Here is a 27,566-nt window from a genome sequence, read left to right on the forward strand (position 1 = left end):
AAGCACCTCTCATAACGAGTAATTCACATAATGAGCAAAGCAAATTGTAAAAAAATGACTTCCTTAATGAGCAACGTTCCGCATAACAAGTAACGAGGAGAGGTAAAGTCCCGGATTGTGTGCATGCTACATCAGTCTGTGTTTAGCACGCATTCCGCTAGCATCTTAGTGTCGCTTATGATCACACATTTTTCCAAACTTGTGTTCAGATATATTACATATAAACATCAAACCATAGCCCATTATATAATAAACACACCAAATAATGCACCAAATTCTAGGGTTGTATAAAGACTATAATTAAATATTAGAAATTACTGTATTTCGATTTTTTTTTTGTTTTCTGCAAATCAAATTTTCAGCATGGATGCATTATCATATTTTACATTAATTTATACGGGAAAAATTGTTTCGCTTAACCAGTGTTTCACTTTATGAGTAACATTCTCGAATGAATTATGCTTGTTAAGTGAGATTCCACTGTACAATATATTAATATTAATGTAGCAATTAAAACATGATTCCTGAATTTAAAAAGATACTAATTTATAAGTCATGGAATAAATATAAATATTTTCAATAAATCATAAAAAATTATATATTCACTATAACCATACCAAAGGTTCTGGAATGTTGCAAATATCATCAATTGCAGCTTCAAGTTCATCCCCTGTACTTTTAGAAGATTCTGTACTAAATTTTCAAAAATACATAATTACTTTTCTTCTTCAAAATATTTTTGTAAATCAGTATTATAATAACAAGATATGAAAGTATGCAAAATCTAGAAACAAAACAGTTTTCTTAAAAGATATAAAAGATTATTTATTTCATATGCTTTTGGCCTCACTTTAGGCCATCCTCAGCATACAATAACTCAAATCTAGAATATAAAAATATATCGTTTTCAGCCAAAAATGTTTCAAAATAAATAATTTTCAGTGTCGTTAAAAACAGTTTTGTTTCTTGATTCATAATAATAAGATAAATGAATATTTATTTACTTTAAAGCTTACTTTATATTTTTTTTTATATTTTTAATGACAAAAAGGCAATTGAATTAATACTTACTTTATATTTCTTAAAATGAATTATGGTATGAATCAAAGACACATTTAAGGTATAACTATCTGAATTTAAAGACTTAAAACTATATTAAAGTCTGTAAAATACTCAAATCTCCTAGGAATACATCACATTCTACATAAACTGCAGAGGTTACAAAATAATTTTCTATGTTCTTTTTTAAAACTAAATATTGACCTCAATACATTACAGAAAAAAGATTGATTACATATATTACCAGATGGTCCATTTAAATGTTCATGACAAATATCTTATAAAATATGCATCCAATTAAAAAAGCAATCAGAATAAAAGTTTATTTATTTTCATGGAGCTGTTTCAAATGTATAAAATTTATGCTATTCCATATCCCCTTAGAGAAGCAGGAACAACTTATAGTCCCAACCTCACATAATGTGTGACCATTGACCACCATGTGTTTGGCAATCTTAAAAAAGCATTGCAAAAACATATTTCATAGCAATGATGAGGTGAAGAGGCAGTGCATATGTGGCTTCAACAACAATAAAAAAATCTTATTATTCTACCAGAATATAGAAACTAGTCAAAAGATTTGAAAAGTGCATTGTAGAGGATGGAAACTACATGAAAAAATGGCATCTTATTTGGATCTGTATGTTTGATGTACATCTCAATAAAATGCAATTTTTGCTTATTCTGAAAAAAATGCAATTTATCTTTACTGAATTATCCTTGTATATTGAAATTGGACAACTACTAGCTCTAACTAATGCAATGCTATTACATCATTTGAATTTTTACAGAACTTTGAAAAGTAGTACAATAATAAAGTCTTTTGATATGAGCTTTTGGCTTATATGTTCAATAAAGTTTAAATTTAAAGTTTAATATAAAAACATACCTCAAAAATGCAATTTTTCTGGTTGCTTTATTCTTCACATGTTTTTCTTTCAATAACTCAGATTCTACTTCATCAAGTAACTCATCTAAATCATCAGCCATCTTGTATTGAAAATAATAAAAATTATGATTAATTTGAATTTTATAATAATCAATTCATTTAATACGAATCAAGTAAATATTTTTTTAAATATATATATATAAAATAAAAATATTACACCAATTGTAACAAAATCACTATAACTTTTATAAGAACTTAGCATAAAAAACAGTACTTAAAGATATTTGGTACCCAAGTGCAAGAATCTGTGCACTTGTGTGCAAGACAAGTGTACCCGACACCAATTAAGTTTTGTGGTATGATCAAGTATGACCTTTTCAGCGAGAGAGAGAGATCAAATTTATATTTATGAATCTCAATGTAATCTGACCGATTCAACTTTTTCAGAATAACAAAAATAATTTATTCTTAATTTGCTAACCTAATTAAATGTAATATTTATTTTAACCTGAAAAAAACAAAAATTAACAAGGGCTGCTGATTCAGCTGAATCTTCTTGCTTGGATCAGAATAGCAATTCAGCAACATAGTATACATATCTCCTGATATCTATCTTCAGTCTCACCATTTATATATGTTCAATCATATATCATAAAAGATTAAAAAGATTTTGCAAAAAAATTTTGTTCATTTTAATATTTCCAATTTTTTATTTTCACTTTCATGAAAGAAAGAACATTTCCAAAATGAAAGCATGACTTGAACTGAAAAAATATAAGTTGATATCTGGCAAGGTGATATATAAATATGGTGACCATATGTACTGTATTTAAGAGGATGGTCATTTATTTCACTGCTCTGTCTTTTAGATTTACTGTATTTACTTTTCTAAAATGGCCATTTTGTTCTTTATTTTGTGAATTGAATTAGTAAATTTAATATTGGCACATGCACATGACATGGCATATGTTGCAGCATTGTACACATGCATATGTATAGTATATTTATTGTACTTTGCTGCATGTGTAATGTAGTGTATAATTTTTAAATACTTCACAGATAAACACATATCTTTTAAAACCATTTTAAAAATCATTGAATTTTATTTATGTCTCTTTGGATTTATTGCTCCCACTTAAGTATTTTTGTTAGTGCACCAGTGAAAAACCCAATTAAAAATCAAAACACTGGAAGCATGCATTTATACCAAATGCACTTTGACGTGAATTGTATATAGTTTTAAAATGCATGATGCAACTTTAAAAAATAAAAAATTTTTAAAGTAATAATATGAGTGTTTAAAATGCTATGAATGCTTACATTATATGATAAATATTATAAAGCTTTTAGTTTTAATTCCCAAAATTTTTTGCACTTAAAACTAAAACTGTTAAACAATGGCAGGTTAACACTATTTCTGGAACCTGTTACCAGTGTATTTCTTGAAAAGGCAGTCTATCACAAACGTTTTCAAACTTTTGAATAGTTCTTCTTCAGGTAAAGTCCGATGGAACACTTCAAAACAGAATTTAGATATTCAAAACCAAATTAAATGCCTGTTTGACAAAACGTGCTGCGATGGACATGTGCGTTCTCGCATGGATGGTGGTAATTAACGGTCGTCATCTATAAGGGCCTGCCAGGCTATGAATAGATTAAACTCCTCTTTCCGGTTGATACAGGTGGTCACGTGGCTAGCTCTGTAAATGGGTACGGCTTCCAACCATTTTAGATGGTCCAGGTGGGGTGCAGTGATGATGATCTCAGCTTTGTCAAATTCCGCTTTGATGTCTGGATCAGATGCATATGTGGCCAGGGCAGTGGTGCGTCGCCCATGCTGCAGGTCCGCTAGGTATTCTCGTACTAGTAGTTAAGGAGTGCTTGGTGGAACCAATATATGTATGGCTCTTGTCCCATCTGTTGTCTTTGCATGGGATGTTATTTCCTAATCAACTCCTAATAAAATTTAAGAAAATGGCAGGTTATTTAAAGTATCAAGAACAAGCAGACATAATTTTTTATACAGACATACAAATTAAAATGTGCAGAAAGCCACAAAACTTTATCAGCAAGCTTTCCCCAACAAACAGCAATGAAACCACCATGCATATTCTGCCTTGCAGAGACTGAACAATTAGTACGTGCTGCAAGCGATTATGGAAACTAAGAAATGCACATACAGTAGAGAGGAATGACAATATTCTGAATCATGATGAACCTTGTGTAAGCATAAGGCAATTGGTGATAACTTTCTCTAAAGGTCTTTTGACTACTTGGAGGATACTACATGCACAGTGCTTATATCTCTACCATTATCAACATGTGCAAGGTCTGTTATCTCTGATTACTCAACACAAAAAACTTTCTCCTGTTGGTTCCTCCAGCAGACCATTGTTAATTCACAGTCTGCCTCCACTTTGCTATTTATAAATGAAGCAATGTTTGGTTGAGATGGTATCATTAATTTCTATAGCAGCATCAATGGTTGAAAGGGAATTCACATCCTATCGTCATAGATAGGCATCAATAATTGCCACTACTTTTGAAAGATGTGTCCCTGGCAATTCAAACAGTCATGTGGTTTATGCGCAATGGAACCCTGCTGCATTTTAGCCACTATTCTTTTCACATACTGGCTACATCTTATCCACATTGATGGTTTTGTGGAGAAAATCCTATAGCATGGTCCTACATTAACCCAATCAATCCAATTTATTTATATCTGTGAAATCATCTAAAATCACTTGTTTATTCTGCTCCAAACTGATATTATAGAAATCTTGGAGCAATGTATTTTGGATGCCTTCAAAATCATTTGCAGATAGCCTGGACCTTGGAGCAAATGGAAGTCCATGATCCAATAGGTAAATGTATGCAAGCATTCATAAGGAGGGCATTTCAAACATTCATTGCAGATTCATCTGATAATAACTAACTGTCAATAATGTTAAAGTATGGTTATTATCTATGAGTACAGTTGAACCTCACGTGTCTTGAATCTCATGGACAAAAAAAAATTCAAGATAGACAGGTTTTGAGATATAGAGGTCTCTAACAGTAAGCAGTAATAGGTTTGATTGGAGGTATGGCATTTTATTAATACAATAGCAAGTATAGTACATTCCTGTATAAATAAAATATTTTTGACATACCTTAGCAGAAATAGTTTGTCAATAGTTTCTGATGCCTGACTTTCTTCAATCAATAAGATGCAAGCTAAACTCAGCCAATCAGAGAAAAACAGCATTAATTGTAACTATATAATGTATTGCAAGAGATGTTTCTCAACTACAATTTATGCTATCAAAATGTAGTTGCTGAGCTTTGAATTTGTAATTGGCACTTCAGTACATAATTTGAGATAGATTTTGGGAGAAAATTATTTGAGATAAACATAGAAAATATATTAAATTTATGTTGAAAATGCAAGAAAAAAAATAAATTTTGACATAAACATGTTTGGAATAGATAACTATGTGCAGTTGAACTTGTCTATGTGGATTCTCAAGTGTCATTTTCTTATAAACCATTCATTTCCAAATTTGAGTTTATAGGTCCTTTTTGATTTCTTTCCTTTTGTGAAGAATCATTCCCAAGTTTATCCAAGTAATGTTGAAAAACACTGTATATATTTCAGTTTTTCATCTTCATCTAAACTAAATTTTGTTCAATATTAATCATTATGGAGGCTTCCAAAAAACAGCATAGACTAGGCATGGACAAATGCGTCTCCGAGAACCACGTGTGGCTCTTTTTCAGTTACATGCGGCTCTTGCTGAAAGTGCTATACTTCCCAGCCTTACCATACTATCCGCCACAACAGTACAGAACTGCGGCTCCCATGCATTTTGCAAAACCTACATTTCGGCTCCCACTGAACTCTTGCTTGCCCACCTCTGGCATAGACATTATAAATTTTTATGTAATTTCTAATTATCCTTATGGGAATACTTTCAAAATCATTAGTATCTATCACCAGTACCAGTAATAGGTTTGTTCATATAATGAAATATTGGATCACTTTTGAATCCGTCATTTTATCAGTTTTTCAATCTGATGATTTCATTTAATTTGATTAGTTTGTTAAAATCTACTTGATTTAAAGAATTATAAGACCATAACCATAAGATCATTCACACCACGTTGAGTGATAATTTAATACCATCTAACATATATATGCAGTATTTATATTTACTATTGTCTAATTACAAATATACTAATAATAAATTTATTAATTCAAATGATTTCTTTTCATTATTTTTTTAATATATGTTTGCAACATTATGTATCTCTGATGGCACATTTGCACCTTTTATCTTAGCATTTACATTCATGTGCAACCATGGTGTGCATCATGATATGAAACCACAGTGAAATGCAATGCTACTCATCTGGAATATATTTTGTTAGAAACTTATCTTTGGTATGTGGCCATACATAAAACATCTTTACTATCGTGTGCCATTTTTGGAGCATAAACACTTCTTTTAATGATAAAAATTACATTTGAATACGAATAATACTTACTAACCTTATGTGGACCTTGCAATTACATAATTATTACATTATAACTACATTATTACATAATTTTGGTGATTTATCTGAAAGAAATTATTTTCTTATTTTAAAAGAATTTTTTACTTAAGCAAAAAATCATAAAATTAAACTAAAATTAATACTACTTTTTTAAAAAAAATTTATAATTTCTCTCAAATTAAGAATTTATTTTTTCAGGTAAAATAATCACTCTTTGGAACACCTTTAATAATAATGAGGAAAAACTAACAAAAAGGCAAGAATAAAAATATGTAAATCTCTTTTGTTGACTTTGCTGGACCTTTGTTTTTGCCAAGTTGCCAAGATTTTGATAATCTACTAAGTGTGGATTGTTCTTAAACTCAAATTTTGATTTGTAACTAGAAAACCAGGAATTATTGCCTCTAAAATCTATTACATAACAGTTTATTTTCTAATGGCCTTGGCATGAATGATCTGTGCATTTGCAATACTTAATCCAAGAGCAAGTAAAAAAAGAAAAAAACTTCTTTTATAGTGTGAGTCACAATGGGTGAAGTTTAAAGAGTACAATAATTAACTGTCATGTACCATCTGTATATGACAGTTAATTATTATAGAAGTCACTATTCTAATCTAATCCACTATTAATACAAGTAATATACTAGTACTTTAAAACCAATTTTAAATATACTAAATCTAACAAATAGTATGTGTTCATGAGTTAAGCATGTAAAACAAATATACTGTGAACAACTGAAATATAGTATTTTTTTTTTTCTTGTGTGAATCGTCTTTGTAAGCCAAGTAATGAAATTGGTAGACGCTCCAACAGCAAACGGTTAGGGAAACTTAGTTTATTTATTCATATGCATTTCGGGTTGGTTTATTTTCCAACCCCTCTTCAGTGCTGTTAAGGAAATTCAAAAAAGTGGGTTGGAAAATAAACCAACCCGAAATGCATATGAATAAATAAACTAAGTTTCCCTAACCGTTTGCTGTTGGAGCGTCTACCAATTTCATTACTTGGCTTACAAAGACGATTCACACAAGATTAATATTCACAGCATCCACACCTACTACGTTGAAATATAGTAATTTGAAAATCATCAGGCATATAATAAACTCTTTAAAGATAAGATTTGCAATTCCAACTGTACTATTACATTAAAATTGCATTATTTATATTATATATAACGATCAATAAATCTCATATATACAAGATGGTTGGTTCATTGGTGTTTTTTGGCACAAGGGCCACTTAGGCCAAGCTGTGCCACATATATACAAGAACTTAAATGTATTTAAAACACAAGAGAGTTCAAAGTAACCAGAAAAGATGACAGTTGAACCAACTCTATATAAATTATATTAAAAAATTGTGAAGATGTATTATAAAAGTGACTTAAAATATTCTTTATTTCTAGAATGCTGTGGAATTTTTATAATCCTATTTGAATTGGTTCACTAAAGAAATTTAATGTGTTATGTAATTTAGAAAAATTAAAAAATTTTTATATATCAACCATCAAAGCTAAGTAATGAAAACCTATTGTAAAAATACACTAATATAGTGAAACACATTATAAAATAAAAAAATCTAAAATTATCTTAGAAAATAATCTTTAAAAGAAGCATTCAAATAATGTGATTTAAAATGCAAAATTTCCAATAAATATTTTTTTTATGAATAAAATATAATTAATTTCAAATTTAAATTTACTTTGAAATAATAATAATAATAATAGTAAACGTGATTGTCAGACAAGAGCTTGAAAATGGCTTAAGAAACTAGAGCCATTATTGATTCTAGATGACTATTTATAGACATTCAAGGACACATGCTAAAATTTCCTTACTATATCTTTAGTAACTATTTCTCATTAGCATGCTATATTAATCATTGATTTTTAGGTATTCCTTAAAAAAAGTGCAAGTAAAAATTTCAATAAACTCGATAATAAAATTCATTTGCAAATAACAATTCCTTTATTAATACAAAATGTGACCTAAAAAAGCAAACACTCCTAAAAAAGCAAATATACTTATAAAAGCATATAAAATATTTCTTGCTTTACATATTTATCTATACTTATGTACAGTACCTATTAAATTGTCTATGTTAATTTGAATTTGTTTATGTATGTCGTTATTAAAATTTGGTTTGCGCCAGAGTAGAAAATTTGTCCAGAGAATTTATCTGGCTATTCAAGTTAGTTCACATTCAATATATGTTAATTTCAATAAAAATAAGCAAACAATACAATTGTACGGAGAAAAAAATATAATTAAAATCAAATTTATAATGATTTGCATGGCATTCCAGACCTTATCATCAATAGAAAATATTGAAAAATTGACGAAAAAAATTTTTTTTCTGTTATGGAAACACAGAAAAGCTTTTCTTGGACAAAATCCAATTCCTGAAAATTCTAATAATTCCCTGAGGCATTATTAAAGAACAGAAAAATGAAATATACCATTAAAACACAATATTAATTTAAAAATGTGTAATAGAATCAGCAAAATAATGTATTAATTTCTTATGTGTAAATGACACGTTTAAACTGAAATTAATTGTTTTTATTGCCTTATTTGTAATGTATCATTTTCAATAAATTTTTTACCCATGCTTTGGTTAGTGTTCAGTATTTACAATTGAGTTTAACATAAATTGATGCGTTTCGCAAATCAATTTAATTAATTAGTTAATTGAAGCATGGCATAAATTTTAAAAAATGACACGTAAATAAGCCATTAATGCTTTCATTAATTTTATATTTGTATAGCAAAATACTACAAGGTAAAAATTACCTGATTACCGGATTTTTGCACCACCGATTCCAACTAATGGTCTCGATATCATTTCGACTTCCGTCCGATAAAGCCACGTGACTGATAGTTGCTTTTATTATTATTATTATTATTTTTAAAATGGAAAAATTAAGAATGGTTTTTAAAAATACGTCGTATTTTGTTATAGGAATGATTCACGTTCGTGCTTTACCCGGTAACAAGGACATTTCACGTTGGAATTTAATTAATTAATTAATTATAATTGTAAGAAATTATCTTATTTAGGTACGCCAAAATCAAAATATACGGTTCAACAATTAATTGATATTTCCTGTAAAGAAGCGGAAATTTACAAGAAATATAACGTGGTGAGTTAAATGTCAAAACACGTGTCTATTTCTTTATGCGTGAATTAAAACTATCCGATAATGTGGAAGAGTATAGTCTATGGCTTATTTTTTCGGCTTTAAGCTATAAATATAACTTGTAATCGAAAAAAAATGAATGGAAAAATAAAACGAAGACTGCGATTCAAAATTTTCTTATCAATATGTCAGTTTCTGTTGACAAATATTATCAAAAGATGGCGTTCGTGTTAAACATATGGAAGTTCGAGTTGGTAGATATATTGATAGCTAAAAAAGGCATCTTTCTACATTTGGCGTATATTTTTTTTGTAGGAAGGACCTTCCACAAATAAAGGCATCCTCCTACATTTATTTAGGAGCAAAAAATGTGTAATATTTTTAAACACGCTTTTTATATTTGCAGTTCAATTTTCTATTGTTTCAAACGAAACAATAGAGAATTAATTAAAAAACATCGAGTAGTGTATTGAATATTATTGAAAAAACATTTTTTTTGCAGAAATTTAAATTAGAATATCGTTCCTCGTTCTTCATCCATGCCCCTTTCTTATTTTTATTTTAATTCTTTCCCCTTGGGCACCAAGTTTTTTTTCCATGCTTGGTTTGACCTAGCCTGAAACAAGTTGCTTAACTTAACCGGCAACATTTAAAATTTTGGTGGAGCCATTATGATTTTTATTTTTAAATTTTTTTTTTTATATTTTCAACTATTAAAAAATGGCAAAAAGCTTAATTTGGAGGATAGGGATGGGTTTTATAAAAAAATTCTAAATGGTAATGAAGAGGAAAATTATCATTAAGTCTGATCCTACTCAAGATATGACACACGATCCCCCTTATCTCCCCACCCCCTTGACCTTTGATCACCAAAATTTAATAGCATCATATAATAAATAAACCTCCCTGCAAAATTTCAGATATTTCGACAAAATGCACAAGAGTTATTAAGCTTCAAATAGGGTGAACAAAATTGTGCCCCCTATATACATACAGAAAATACCCCCCAAATTTTTTTGTTTTTCTTGACGTTTCAAGGTCCCAAGTTCAAAAATGGGAAAATCTTGGCGGGGGGTCATTTTTCTCTGTTATATATAACAGCCAGGAAAGTAAAAATAATTCACAAAACAAAAGTTATTAAAACTTTGGTATCGAATATCTCTTGAAAAATCGTCAAAAAAACATCAAACATTCACGTTATATTATGTGTGAGTGGAAGTTCTGTTAAAAATCACATTGAATGAATTTAGACTATCTCGACCGACTTTGCAATTCGTCCTCGTCTTGTAATGCTTCTATTTTATCGCTTGAATCGAATCTTTATGAAAGATACTCGAGTCGCAAGTACAATGTCTGAGCAACGAAGCATTGTAAACTTTTATAATACAGAATTTCCATCAATGACACAAAAAGCCTTACACCCGCTATTAGTTTAATTGCTAGAAACAGCGTGTGTTAAGGTTTTTTGTGTCATTGATGGTAATAGTCAAACTTGAGCATTTACTTAAACCAAATTTTATATTGTTCTGTACAGAATTGGTCACGAAAATATTTCTGTATCATTACTGCTGCGCATAAAATAGAAACTCGCTTCACTCCATTTCTGTGTGGTTTCGGCAGAAATTTCGGAAACATTTTTTACGTTTCCCATTCCCGTTCACGATTACGTTGTGTTTCACATGTGTTGGTACCTGGCTTAACAGTAAAACATCTTTCTTTTATGCATTATAAAATGCACAATAAATATTATACTGAAATAATTATAGAACATTATGTTAAAACAGCTATGTTCATTTGCATGTTTATCTTATAATTACTCTAAATATTATTCTAAATAGTGTATTGTATTTCTCAAAATTTTCTTGTATGTTATTTGGCTATTCATTATTATACATTTATTACAATTATAACATTTAAATTTTTAAAACTTTTTCAGGATGGCATACTTATTGAAAATATGCACGATATTCCTTACATTTTACCAGATCGGTCGGGACCAGAAGTCACTTCGGTTATGACAAGAATATGCTCAGAAATTAAATGTCTTGTTTCTGACATCCCTTGTGGAGTACAACTATTAGCTGGTAATAATGAAGCAGCTATGGCTGTAGCATTAGCAGCTGGTAATCTCAAGTTAAATATATAAGTAATATATTTGGAGAATCTTTATTTTACATAAGTGTGATATTTAGTTTTAATGTAGATAAATGCACTTACTTATTTTTATTAAATTGTTTGAAAATAACATAAAATTTAACACTGTGTTTAAAGATATATTTAAACTAATATTTGTATCCATTATCTATTATGTAACAGAATAAACTTTAAGATCAATTTTAGGATTACAGTTTATTCGTGTCGAAGGATTTGTATTCGGACACCTTGCGGATGAAGGATTTATTCAGGGATGTGCGGGTACGTTACTTCGACAACGGAAAATTATTGGTGCTGATAATATACTTGTATTCGCTGATATAAGAAAAAACACTGGTATAATATGTCATATATTATAATAATAATAGCAAGTTTTGAGACTGAAACATTCTTTTATTTATGAATAGCTCTCATGCAATCACATCTGATTTAAATACAAAAGATGTTGCTAAAGCCGCCGAATTCTTTTTAAGTGATGGAGTCATTTTAACTGGAAGTACAACTGGTGATCCTCCTTGTCCTAATGAAGTATCTGGTAAATATGAAGTTTTTTTGACATATTTGTTTAATAGGTATACAAAATTATATTTATGTAGAACTTTATATTTTAATGGTATTATCGATTAAATACAAGGTCTAAAACTAATGATAGTATTTCAGGAAGTTTTGTCACCAAATACACAAAAAGTAGTAAATTGAATATTTGATCTTTATATTTGCTTGCTTAAAAATTTCCAATTCCACAAGGAATCAATACAACAAACAATAAATAATGTTGAAGTGATACTTCAACATTATTTATTGTTGAATTGAAAGTTTTTAAGGACTGATCTGTAGAGATAAACAATGTCTCATTACTGAATGTGTAAATTGCTATATACTTACCAAATAGAGTAGAAAATTCATATATGATTCAGGGTCAGCTGAATGGCAGCAGAATAATTACAATTTAATTATAATTCATAATATTGTGAGGGATCCCTCACAGTATTACAAATTACAATACACTACAATCTGAATTCAGATCAATTTGAATCCACATAATCTTCATAACCCTTTATGATCTCAATCGGAACTTTATAGCTTATTCTTCTTTTCTGTTTATCCATTTTAAACAATTGAGGAAATTATGTTGAAATAGCTAAGTTACAGACCATATGGTATGTGTACTACTGATGAGAATTAATTTATATTTGCAAGATCTGCATTTCAATTTAAACAGTTATTGAGGATTATATCCATGATCAGTTCAAGATGAACATTTATTTAAATCCATAAACCTCAACAAAAGATAATTAACAAACGGTTTATTTGGATAGTATTGGCTTTTCAGAATTCACACAAATTTTGTATTTGTTTGAAATCCTAGAAGTGAATTTCTTTGATAGAATTTCTTAAGACATTGTTCATCATTTACTAAATTATGGATTTGAATCCTGTTTACATAAGGCTTTCTTAAGCTAGAAACATACTACTATAATGTATAATGTAAAACATTGGGATATATTCTGAAACCCCAATATTAATTTACAACTATAATTATACTGTAATTAAATTAATATAAAAATGACATTCTACATCTGTAAATTTTTTGTAGACGTTCTGCATTCCATTTCTATTCCTGTGATATTGGGTTCAGGAATAACAATAAATAATATTCATCTTTATAATTCTTGCTGTGGAATGATTGTTGGCTCCCATTTTAAGATTGGAAATAATTGGTCAAAAGCAATTGAAGAAAGTAAAGTTGCTAAATTTATGGACAAAGTTAAGAATTTAAGAAGAATTTAAGTTCTATATTTTATGCATATATAAATTGTATAATTGCTTATATATTTTAAGAAAAATTTAACAAATAAATTTTATTTAAAATGTGGAATTAGTTTTTGTTAAATTTTTTTAAATAGAATTAACTTTTCACATCTCTTTTTCAAGATATTAAATTAATATATTTTCTCCATGCATAAAGATGAAACAATATAATTTCAGTTTATATTTAAAACTCTCCAGTAGTGGATTTATGTGCAGACAGTGCAGTGTGACTTGTTGGTTACTAATAAATACCCCAACAAAACAATTTTAAAATAGTTCATACAAAAATAAATTATATATGTACAAATATTCCAATGGAAATATAAACTTTATGGGGTACTGTAATTTCTCACTAGTGTCTATAACACAATTTCTCCAAGGCTGAAACATGCCATTATTATTATAATCAATTTACCTGATATTCATAAGGTAATTCCTATGACTATAAGAGATCTGGGTTCATTTCTTATCAAAAATCTTTACAATTACATATGCAAAATCGTGATCATATCTTTGTCCAATCTCTCACATCCAGGGTTGCATGGGACCAAAATGATCACGGTTGAAAGATGGGATCAAATTTGTCAGTATATAATTTTTATAATTGAATTGAATCAAATTTTTATCGTCTATTCATTAAAAACAATCTGAACAGGAAAAATATTTTATAAAACAAAAACTTTTATTAACAATTTCAAAATTTACACTATCAAAACATTTGCTTAAATCAGTGTTTCTCAACAGGGGTAATATCACCCTCAGGTGGGCGATTTTTCCATATTGGGGGGCGAAAAACAATTTTCTGGGGGCAATATAGTAAAACATTATATTAATAATAATTAGATATTTTATTCATTATATCGTACAATAATTAAACAAACAGCATTCCTATAATCCTTCTTCCTTCCACTTTTAACCCTTTTCTGTCACATAGCAGGAATTATATTTGGGGGTCCTGATTAGCCAATTGACAAAATTTTTTTCGAAACGAAGAGGGCGATACTACGTAACTGTTTTATTGAAGGGGCGATACTATGTAACGGTTTTATCAAAGGGGGCAACGATTCGTTAGAGGTTGAGAAACACTGACTTAAATGAATAGACAAAACAATCTAATCTATATAATTTCTGGGCAGTAGCTAATAATTTTTCCATATGCAAGTGCATAAAGAGTAAAGAATGTCTTTGTCTAGATTCAAATAAATTATAAAAATGAATTATGTTGTTTTATTCTTATAAATGTACTGTACACTTTTTGTATTACTAAAATATTTGTAAATAATAATAGAATGATATTTCATATCAGTGTATTTTTGAGAGATCAAAAATAAAAACTCATTACATCTAGAGTTCTTAAATTAGAAACACAAATATTTATCTTATTGCAACTAATAATTCAAATCTCTGAAAAAAGCATTTATTTTTCTTTTTATCCATCTCAGCATTCGGTGGTGTTTTAATAATTAATTAATTAGGAAATATCAATTTAAATTGAAAGTAAATAAACTTTTTCAATCTGAATTTTAATATTTGCAATTATATATAATTATATTTATAATTTTGAATAGTTATTAAATATAGTCAGTATTGAAATGAATTTTCAATATTTACAACATTCAAATACTACAATATTCTGGTAATTTTTTATAAATGAATGAAACAATGTTTAATAAATAAACAGATGGAAAATGTGTAATAAAGACTAGATTCACTGACAAAAGCTAGTAAGATGAACAATTATTATGTATTTTTTATGACTAGAATCGAAAGCAGAGTATTTTCATCTTGATACTATTATGATTTGAAATATGTACATGATTTTTTTTAACTGTATATAATAAATTTCACTTTTATTTGACATTTCCCATTATAGAAATGTTTTAATAACACAGTAAACAAAACAATTTTTTTAAAAAAATTGTTTATTTAAAGAAATACAAAATGTGCTTCTCAAGTGAAGTTTTTCATTTATAATCAATCATCACGTATACATTATATAGTATGGTTTTGATATTCCAGATATTTATATTATAGGCACTTTTATATTTTTCATCTATAAAATTTTAATAAAGTAATATTTCTGTATTAAAATTTAATAATAAATTCAGTCACATTATCTGTAAATATATTGATTGCTACAATTTCTTGTGTACAAATTTCTAAAGTAAAAAATTATCACATTAAAAATGATCTAGAATTAAGAAACCATACTGTATTAAAATACATTTTATCTTATTAATATACAGTATGCTAATGTCAAACAAATCATTTATTCTAAAAGCACAAGTATTCAAAATACCATAACATCATTTTTCACACATAACATTCCATAATTATAACAACTTTAAGATGACTGTTTATTAAAAATAAACAATAGTACTGAATTTGTTTTAACAATACTTTTCGGGATTCCTATTCATTTAATAAAATTTCCAATTAAAAATATATAACAAATATTAAAATAGGATTAATAATTACAGTACAATGCCCTTTAAGAAGAAAATATATTTTGATCTACATGCTGATACACAGTTTATGAAAACTGCTTCATTACAACAGAAATATTTTTAGGTATGTATTATAAATCAAGAAACAAACAGTTTTTTTTGGAATAATGATTAACATCATCTTAATTAAATTAATAAATACTAAAAAAAAAAAAAAACAGTATTATCTTAAGCAATTGTTTGATTATTATTGCACTGAAACATCTTAATACAAATTTTAATAATAAAAATACTGCAATTGTAATATTGTGGAAGTCTAAAGCTTCAACATGGTGAAATGATATTTGGTTTTATTTTGGTTACAATTCGACATGAAACCTTTCCAGTAATTACAAATACATCTCAAACAAACTAATAATTGTAATTAGATATTTGTAAGAAAATTATTAGTAATATAAAATATTTTATTAATAATTGTCTTTAACAATAATTTTGAATTAACATCTTTTTGTTATTCAACAATTTTTTAAAGCAATTAAATGTTTTGTAGGAAAACAAACCTTAAAATTACTTTTAAAAAATGTATTCAATAACTTCTTAATTAAGATAGTGGAGAGTTGAAAGTATGAAAAAAAACATCATTTTACAAAATATGCAGTTATTTAGAATTAATATCTATTAAAAAATTTTTTCCTTCTTATTTCTATACTTTCAATATGAATTTTACAGTTACAGAATAAACTCGAATATAATGAATACATTATATTATATGGCACAGAAAATAAATCCATTAAAAATAAAAATACCTATTGTTCAAAAATACACGGTTTATAATTTTCCTAGAAATGAATTGAAAAAATTATTTTAACCAAATAATTTTTTTTTAATATTAAAAAAAAAAATCAAAAATAAATCTGAAACTAGCAATCTCTATACCTAAAGAATTCATTATGTACAGTACAAGACTTTCATTACTGTGTATTTACAGGAAGACACATTCATTGGTTCTTAACTATTTTATAATGGAGTAAACAATAATAATAAACTGATGAGGCCTTCATTTAGAATGTTCATTAATTTATAAATTATAGCTTGTATTAATTAAATTAGAATCTCAAATAAGATCTTTAAAAACATATCTTTACTTTAATATTAATCAATTATTTATCATCACTGTTTCTATGTTCTACAGATATTTGTAAAAATTATTATTTGACATTATCTTTGAAACTGAATATTCTGCTCTTGATAAGCAGAATATTCAGTTTCAAAATTATATGAGATAATACATTTTGATATGTGTAAGGGGAAAACATAAAGAACTGAGTTTTTACATTCATGTTATATAGTTCTGAAGATTTTATTGCATTCAAAATTTATAATTAAGAAACCCTGATGTATTTAACATGTTATTTTGAATATATAAAATTGCAAAGAATCAAAAATTATTTGGTCTTGTTTTATATTATACTATAATAATTATTAATCTATTAAAAATAATTATTAATATTAGTTGTTCTTTTCCAATTAAACAAAATAAACCTGAGCTATTTTAAATAAATACTAAGAGCTTCTTCAAACACCTGCTCTCTTCCTCTTTCTCTTTGATTTTACACTTTCCATCTTAGGAAGATTAATGTACTTTTTCTAAGATGAAAAGTGTAAAACCAAAAGAGAAAGAGGAAGAAGCAGGTGTTTGTATGAAACCAAAGAAGGACCAGAAGAAAACTCATCAAAAGGAAGAAATTGAGAACTTAGAACCTATTAATGAAATCAGCCTAATAAAATTACTTAATTTCTTTTAGTAAGACAATATTTAACAGAAATTAGATTAATAATCCAACAAAGACTTGTGTTTAATCTCAATACAATTAACACTAGTAAAGTTTAAATTCTTTCTAGTTGATTTTCTAAGAAAAACTTTTTTGCAGAAAGATCATCATTTTGGACTGACCAATACATTTTGAAAGCAAATAAATATATACAGTAGAGCGTCGAAAATTGGCGTCAATTGGGGACTGGGGTTGTTCCAATTAGTCATTTGTTCCAATTTCCGACTTTGTACGAAAAAATATATTAACCTGTCCGATGTTCAAATTTTTCTCCGTTGCGTATCGCTTCCTTTTGAATTTTCGTCGATTTTAAGCCTAACGAAAATTTTTATAATAATAATCGAGGCTATCGTATCGTTAAAAATTATTTCTGCATTTTGTACAAACAAAATAAATATATCGAAGAATATAAAAAACATGAAAATTATACTTTAGAAGTAAATCTAGTATCAAAAACGTTCGATTCAGCACGACACAGTCTGACTGAAAATCGTTCCAATTTCCGGCCATTTCAATTACCGACGTTCCAATTAACGACGCTCTACTGTACTACAATATTATAACAGTTTTGTGGTTTAATCCATACTAGATTCTATTATATATCAATAGATTGAATTCTATTGAAATTTCTAATTAAAACTATTTCAGATTTTCAAATAATAAAATTCCAAATAAAATGATAACGTATGTTAATGAAAATTAAACTGACAAGATAGTTGAATAGTTCTTAATTTCCAATTTTATACACTGGAGTTTGAATAATGGAACTTATGATATTTTTGAACTTCTCTAAGACTTTACCTACTTTAATAAAAAGTAAGATTACACATATATTGAAAATATACTAATTAAGACAAAAAAAAAAAATTAGAAAGTAAACAATTGTTGCTCAGTGGAAATATTTAATACTAACAATGTGCAAATTATTTATAAAGTGAGCTAAGACATATAATGTAATATTTTATTTTATATGATTGAATAGAACCTTCAATTTAAAATAAAAATTTTTGAAGATAATAATTCTTCTAATATTAACTTGCTATTAATGGATTTATATAAAAATAGTAATAATAATAAGTAAAGTTTTTTTAATTTTAACAAATTAAGAATTCCTCAACAATGAAAAGTCTGTTTTAAATACTACTGCATTTACGTTTCCAATTATGTGTTTAAAAGTACATAATTAAAAAGAAAAATGCTGAATAAAATAAAATTTCTAATTTGAAATTAGCAAAATGATAATTTTTTTAAATCTATATAAAAGTTACTTTTTAATTAAAAATACAGAAGAATTAATATATCCAATACCAAATATCATCAATTTGAAATTTCAAAAATTTGCAATGCTAAGTACATAGAATAAAAATATGTAAAAAAGTGCAAAAATTCTACAAATTGAATATAAATAAAAAGGATTATATGTTGAATAAAAAATATGGAATTAAAAACATTAATTTTTGCTAAGTGGAAAATCATTAATACAAATAATCAAAAATATAAATCAGAAATAAATTTAAATGTTCAAAATTTAAATTATTATTTGATAATTAGTTATTTACGAAGGATCTTTGATTCTCTGTAAGTACTTATATTTAAAAATACACAATCATTTTAATGCTTCGTTTAAAATATAAATAAATGAGAATGGATAATGATCGATTTTTCTAGATGGAAAATGTATTTGAAATATTCTTATCTATCAAAAAGTAATTTTATTTATAGTAATATGATTTAGTAATATATCAAATTCTTTGATTAATTAAAATGTATAATCAATAGCATATTACTATAAATATACAAATCTACACTTATTCTACCAGAATACTGAAATGTATACTGAATTAACTTTATAAATTTCTAAAAATTGTTGAATTTCTTTTTTGTTCACATTAAAAATATAAAGATTAAACATTAAATATTATAAAGATTGACATCCCAACAAATTGACACAAAATCAACTGTTATACTTAATGATCATTTGTTAATTTTCTAAACTATAAAATACACTTACTTGGGTTTTAATTTAATTCCAAAACAATCATTAACTGTCAAAATTATAAAAAAAAAAAAAATTACGTGAAATCAGAAGATTTTCATTAGTTTATACTAAGATAAAAGTTTAAAAAGTTATCACCTGTCATTTAGCTTAACAATCTGCAGAAACGTTCTAATTTGACATGAATCTATATGTGAAGCTACAGGCTTCATAAGCATGCTTTACATTAAAAACACAAAAATCAGTTCAAATTCAGCCAGTCTTTATAATTATTAAACACATGATGGAGTTAAAGAAAATATAATTAAAGATAAATGGCTTTTAAATTAACTATTATACTAATCTGAACTAGCAATCTATAACAAATATTTGTTGATAGCTACATAATTAATATGACTAAACACAGAATAATTTCCTTGTAGAATAAAAGGATTATTGCATGAAATCTCATATTCATATGTAACTTGTTTATTTTTAAAATTCCAAATTTTTTAAAGAATAAAAATCAAACATAAATATACAAGATTTTTTAAAATTATATTTAAATAAACCAAACCAATAGTATTTTTCTAAAAATGATCATCAAAGCTATGTCTAAATGTTTAATGCTTAAATCTTTTCCTTCTGATATCAAAAGCTGTATATACAGATAGATATTTTCAGATGGCAAGTTTTATGTTATTAATTATATAATTTCCTATTATATATTGGTGGCATGCTAATTACAAAATTTTAAAATTTTCGGGTGTTCATAATAAACAAATTTATCATTTTTATAAAAATAACAATGTAAAATGTAAAAGTCTAAGCTAATATACATTCTAATGTTATCAAGTATAACTTTCCTTATATTTAATATGAAGAGAACAATTATGAAAAATATTTTAATACTGATTAATTTTCTGTTTATATAAATGAAATATATATATCTATATATTTTTGGCAAATTATCACATTTAAATACATTATTAGATTTACATTTAAACGTTATGATTTGGATATACTGTAACATGAATTTATGAACAATTTTCAAAGGAAACTTTCATAAACAAAAATCACAAATTAAATGAGATCAATATTGAATTCTAAACTGAAATTGAATTGAAAAGGAATAATGATGATAGATATTTTAAGTGGTCCACAAAAAAGTGAAAACTGGTATAAAATGAAAATATAAATGGTATCAAATAGGGCAAACACAAAATAAGAATACACATTTTGAAATTAAGAGATGAAAGAAAATACAAACACTTATTAAATGCAAAAATAATTCTAAACTAATGCCAAACTTAACTATAAATTTAGTTAAGATTTAAATACCATTTCATATATTTGTGTTAAATAAATACAGCACCATCTTTCAATAATGATATATAAAAATATATATGTTTACTACAAATTATAAAATGTTAATTAATATTCTAATCATTATTGTATGGATGAATAAACATCAAATTTTGTTTATCACTGGTAATGTGTATGATACATACATGTGAGTAATCTACAATCAATGAAAAGCATAAGGATTGACATTTGACTAAATTAAAAAAAAAAAAAAAAAAATGAAAATAGTAACATACATCATCAGCAATTCTCTTTAATACAACATACATAATATCACAGAAGATTTCAAATCAATAGTTATGATTATTTATTCCTGAGTGTTTTAATCTTCGATCTTTGCGACGAGGATGCTTTGGACTGGTTTGGTAATGATGAACACGATTTATGCGATTTAAAAATGATCGTTGAAGTTGTTTCTGTTCTCTTATCCATTTAGCTTGTTGTCCGGGATTGAAATTCTCAATATTTTCAATTAAATCTGCAAAGAATTATTTGTAACTTGTAATATTTATTATTAAATATAAAAGTAATTTAAAAATATTTACATATTTTTATCAAAAGCAAAAAATGTTTCAATTAAGAAGATATTTTTAAAATCAATAAAGTACAGTGGAACCTTGCTTAACAAGCACCTCGCATAACGAGCAAAACAAATTGTTAAAAAATGACTTGCTTAACAAGTGATGTTTCGTAGAACGAGTGACCTGGAGAGGGAAAGTCCCATTCTACTAGCATCTTATTGTCGCTTGTGATCACACATTTTTCCAAACTTGATGTTTATAAGTAATATGTATGAACACAACAGTCATAGCCTGTTATATAATAAGTATGCCAAACGATATGCCAAATTCTTGGGCTATGTAAAGGCTATAACTAAATATTAGAAATTAATTAATTTGACTAGAGGTAGGCAGTTATGCTGCCATCTCATTAAATTTAATGATCAATTCCAAATTAAATTTTAAAATGTTAAAAATTAATAATTTATAATTATTAATTTAAAATTTAATACAAGATGACAGCATAACTGCCTACCTCTAGTCAAATTAATCAATGTCTAATACCTAATTATAGCCTTTACATAGCCCAAGAATTTGGCATATTGTTTGGCATGTTTATCAGACATATTATCTGTGACATTTTTCTTTTCTGCAAATCGAATTTGCATTCCAGGTTGGTCCATTCTGTGCTAGAAAAAAAGACGATGATGATTCACGCTCCTTAACAATATATATTGTATAATTTTCTTCAAATAAATGTTATACATAAAATATTTGAGTATTTTTTTCGGCATGGAATGCATTATTGTATTTTACATTAATTTATATGAGAAAAATTGTTTCGCATTAGTACGATTCTGGAACGAATTATGCTCGTTAAGCAAGGTTCCACTGTAAAACTAAAACTGGAATTACAAGACATCACAAATACACACAACCTTTCCAGCAGTACCTTTAAATTGCAAACTTTTTCAGTTGTATTAAATGGCCATCATCAGGCAAAATTTCAAAAAACAAAATCAGCAAAATCTATTTGGAATTCTATTTAAAAATTCAGATGTTACAATGTAATTGGTTATAGCTATTTATATGTCATTTGATGGAAATTACATCAGTAAAAATCAGTTACCAATGAAAAAAAGTTTTTCATACACAACATACACTTCATGCAGGTGATAACTAAAACTGAATCTTGGCAAGAAGAATATATTCTAAAGATCTTGTTAGATTTGTATATAGTTAGATTCTTGTTAGCTTATAGCTGGCTAGTGAAAAGATTTTTTTTAAATCATTTATAATTTGATTATTAGAATATAATTATCAAATGCTATTTAAAGAATGAAACTATCCATATATTGATTTTAAAAAATAAATGTTATATATTCTATCATATCATGATGAAGATAAAGTTTTTAAAAGTTATGGTTTATTAGAAATGTTACAAGTTAAAATTATTTTATACATATTTTTTTCTGTGAAGCTAGCTAAAAACTTTTTTCCTTAACTCAAATTATGTTTTAATTTTTAGTCGTCATCAAAAAATTGTTCAAAATTCAATAAATCAAATATTTTTCATCTACAATAAAGAAAACAAGATTATGTATTAAAATTTTACACTTTCATAAATTTCAAAATGTTAAAAGAAACACACAAACATGTACTTTCAACATATGAACTTGGAGCAATAATGTGCCAAATTCTGCAAATTTACAAAATGTAATCAGAATTTAATGATATATATTTTGAATACTGTTTCACTATATTAAGATTACACAACATTTGGCCAAGCATGAAAACATCACAATCAAATATACTAATTAAAATAACTATATTTGAACAGACTAAACTGCCTTTTGACTCTAAACTATAGTGTTAGAAATTTTGAAACAAAGTAACACTACAGGCATTTGTGTTTACCTTAATTTAAATTACATAAACAAAATGCTTAATTTTTATTTTTTGACAGGAAACACATAAGAAATATATATTTACAAAATTAAATATATATTTCTACATATATCTGCTTTTTAATACAGTCAAATCCACTTAAGATAGTACCCATGGTATTGCTACATCATACTTCATTATCAGAAGAAACAGGATCACCTAGAAGGTTATTAATTGTATTCAATTCTCTTCACTTTTCCATGTCTTAGGAGCACTATATAACTTATAACACATTTGGAAACATTAAAATTCATTATCACACAATGAATTTTAATGTTTCCATTCTTATACCATCAATTTTATTATTCTAATTGAATGATCAGTAAATATACTATATTTACTAGCCACATTACTTTCACTTCTTTCCAGAGATACAGTAGATGACATAGATGAAAAGACGTGAACATCCTTACTTCAAAGTTTTTGAATGTTCTCTAACAGAACATACAGTACAAAAAATCTAGCAATAAGAGTTGCATAACTTTCCCAGCTATTATGAGTTTTTGTTTAAAAAAACTTTTACATTATTAAGCAAAAGAATAAAAAAGTGTAAATGTTAATAACGAATAATATCTTCATTAAGTCTGACCTCTGTCAAGACATAACACATGACACCCCTCTATATCTCCACCCTCTCGACCTTTCACTACCAAAATTTAATAGCATCAATGCTCCTCATATACAAGCCATCATGCCAAATTTTGTTTCTTAATCTTTACTTAAGTAGTCAGTTTTCTGTGGTCCCGGCCAACTTACATGGGCATTAATGTTAAAAAACTCCAGTTTACTCGACATCGTTTAACTCGACACCACTGGATAGGTCGACATGCTTTTGCTGTCGCACACTCCAATAAGTCGACACCCCTTCTGAAAAAATGAATTCACTCCATACGTGTGGTGCAAACTCATTTTTTTCAGGAGGGGGAGTCGATTTATCTATTAATATATAATTAATATATTTAATAATATAATAATACATTAATATTATTAATATATATACATATTAATAAAATTGCCTTAACATTTAATGTATTTTTATGTATAAAATAATAACAGATAAACAAAAAGAAAATATACAATCTACATCAACATCACACCAGAATCCAATTTTGCATTTTCTTATGCCAGAGGCATTAAGAATCCTTAGACGTTACTTGTCAACAAGTGACAATTGCAAAGATGATGTTTTCAAGGCATTCATGTTCATTGAAAAAGAAAGTTGAGACAGTTAAGTGCTCAAAACAAACAACACTAAACGAATTTTTCAGTTTATCATCTACAGAATAATTGTAAATGGAGGACACAATGTTTTGTAAGTCTATGTTACTGTATAAAGCACTACTGTATTTTATTAATTGTAGTTTTGTGGTTTTTTTTCCAACTTCGCTTTAGTTGACACATCGGGATAACTCGACACATTTCCACTTCCCATTGGGGTGTCAACTTAAGCGGAGTCAACTGTATTATATTACATCACAAAGATTTATCTGTTTTTTGTAGGCTTCATTAATATTGAATAAACTGTTGATATTACTATGACATAATTATCAACAGTTTATTTAGTATTAATGAATTTACAGATAACAGATAATATTATATTACACCACAAAGATTTTACTGCTATTGCATCAGATGTTGTAAATTATACAATTGTAATAAAATACTATTTTTGTTTTAATAATTATTACACCACAAAGTATGTAAGAGTATTAAGAGTTCTTAATGTGAGACACATAAGAGGAAACTTATGTTAGATGATGCAATATGAAGTCAATGCTAATTTCTGGTGACTCAGCTTTTATCTTATGTTTTAACTATAAAAAGAAGATAAAAAATTAACTGCTATATATCACTTTTTCAATTCCATATCTATTATAAATTTATTTTTATAAATTATCAAGTACTAATCTAAGTTATAAATTTCAATCTATTTTACATAAAATGGATTTTAAATTTGATGACAGTCAAACCTCTCAAGATTAAATTTTAATAACAACAATAATTATTATTATTTATTAACATGAAAACATAAATTTAGTATTAAAATGTTTCCTGTGAGAAAATTAAGCTTTTTTACAATAATAATAGTTTTTAATTTTATCATGTTGTCAGACTAAGAACAAACAGATTTACATAAAATTGGAAATCTATTAAAATTTTTTTGGTTAAAGCATTTAAAAGACAACAGTCTGCTGCTTTGGGGACTCGGGTACAAGTCTGGTCAGCATAGCAATTATTCAGGATGATCTGTCTCACGTATGTCCCTTCCTTTACCACCTGGATAAGCAGACTGTGAACCTGGTAAAGCCCATAATGACCATGGGAAAAAGGCTCCATTAATTCCCACAGGAGGGAGGAGTTAAAAAAAATTTATAACATTATTTATAAAATAAATATACATCAACAACATTTTCACAAAAACAATAATTATTCTTATAATACATAACTAATATAGCCAAACAACATTATAATAAAAAATAAAGACTAAGAAATAGCACAAACAATTAAAATATTTTTCAAATTTTGATTAGTCTTGAAGAAAATCTGTTTTGTTTATAGTTTGAGCATGTTTGAATAAATAAAGATAAGAATCACACAAATATGATGAAATAAAATACAATGGAATTCATTCTTATAATTCTATAAAAAATTATTTTGTTTCTTTAATATATTCAAACTAACTAAAGAATGGCTCAATAGGACCAACTACTTCTCAAACATTTTATTGGGTTGTTCAGAAAGTAATTTTGTTTTTTTATTACTAGAGGAATTAGATGTATTTTTACCAGCCAATTTTATTTTAAACCACATTTTCATTATATACTCTGACAGCTGACATTTTAAGGCTTATTTGTAAAAAATTTTGTTTGATTCTGTACAATTGTTTTTTTTCGGTGACCTATCAAATATGGAAAATTGAAAACATCATTTTCAGCATATTTTGCTATTTTATAACTAAAAAATCAAAATGCTGTTCAAACAAGAAAAAAATTGTGGTACATGTTTGGAGAAGATGTGTTGAGAGAAAGACAGTGCCAAAATTGGTTTACAAAATTGCATTCTGGCAATTTTAATATCAAAGATACACCACATTCTGGATGGCCATTTGAAGCCAATGAAAACAAAATAAAAGGTACTGATTGAAGCAATCCTCCATATAACAACACGTGAAATCACTAAGAGATTAAATCTGTTAAATTGAACCGTTTATTATTACTTAAAACGAATTGGTTTCGTTTCATAGCTCGATATATGGGTTCCACATGTTATTAACGAGAGATGCTCTCTATGGTTAGATTTTAAAGAAATTTTTTTTTGAGCTTTTACCAGACAATTTAACAATTGATTCGAAAGTGTACTGCCATTGAGTAAACAAATTGAGTAATATCAACAAACAAAGTGTAGTGTTTTACCATGATATTGCCAAACTTCACACAAGTTTGGTAACTCATCAGAAACTTATAGCTTAGATGGGATGTTTTATCATACCAACCATATTCGCCAGATCGGGCACACTCGGATTATTACTTGTTCTGGTCTATACAAATTTTTTTTAACTGTAAGACATTTACTTGAAATGACAATGTCAAAAATCACTTGAATCAGTTTTTTGTAAACAACGATCAAAATTTTTATTAATGTGAAATCATGCTACTACCAGAAACAATGACAACAGGTATTTGACCAAAATGGTCAATATATAATTCAATAAAATATTTATTTGTTATAAGAATATTGCGTTTATTTTTCTATGGAAAAACGAAATTACTTTCCGAACAACCCAATAAATAAATCTGATATGTTTTCAGAAATAATAAGCAAATTATATATATAAATGTTTGCAGCACTCTTACTTCAATTACACTAAAACACCACTTATGTGCTACCTTCATAGTAAAGTTTCTGGCCA

General features: G+C 26.9%; 3 protein-coding genes across 4 annotated transcripts in view; 1 reads left to right on the top strand and 2 right to left on the bottom strand.

The window, feature by feature from the left end:
• Positions 1–9,511, bottom strand: part of LOC136970485 (cilia- and flagella-associated protein 418-like) — a 24,714-nt gene extending 15,203 nt beyond the window's left edge. Inside the window, exons 1-3 of the mRNA XM_067264933.1 lie at positions 9,278–9,511; positions 1,949–2,049; positions 618–693 (exon numbers count right to left, since the gene is read on the bottom strand). Coding sequence (XP_067121034.1) covers positions 618–693; positions 1,949–2,049 — 177 coding nt within the window. The 5' untranslated portion in view covers positions 9,278–9,511. The remainder of the gene's footprint in view (positions 1–617; positions 694–1,948; positions 2,050–9,277) is intronic.
• LOC136970482 (uncharacterized protein F13E9.13, mitochondrial) lies at positions 9,305–13,657 on the top strand. The gene is given in 7 exon segments (XM_067264930.1): positions 9,305–9,473; positions 9,545–9,627; positions 11,561–11,747; positions 11,965–12,096; positions 12,099–12,114; positions 12,186–12,313; positions 13,376–13,657. Coding segments are annotated over 7 exon segments (816 nt in total). The 5' UTR covers positions 9,305–9,397; the 3' UTR covers positions 13,570–13,657.
• Positions 13,658–21,446: 7,789 nt separating this feature from the next.
• Positions 21,447–27,566, bottom strand: part of LOC136970484 (tumor protein p53-inducible nuclear protein 1-like) — a 31,460-nt gene continuing 25,340 nt past the window's right edge. Inside the window, exon 4 of one of the 2 annotated variants that reach the window (XM_067264932.1) lies at positions 21,447–21,687. In XM_067264932.1, the coding sequence (XP_067121033.1) occupies positions 21,500–21,687 (188 nt within the window). In that variant the 3' untranslated portion in view covers positions 21,447–21,499. The remainder of the gene's footprint in view (positions 21,688–27,566) is intronic. The other variant, XR_010879989.1, reaches the window with a different exon arrangement.

The sequence above is a fragment of the Centruroides vittatus genome, unplaced genomic scaffold, assembly GCF_030686945.1.
Source record: "Centruroides vittatus isolate TY-2023 unplaced genomic scaffold, ASM3068694v2 contig_199, whole genome shotgun sequence".
Lineage (NCBI taxonomy): Eukaryota > Metazoa > Arthropoda > Arachnida > Scorpiones > Buthidae > Centruroides > Centruroides vittatus.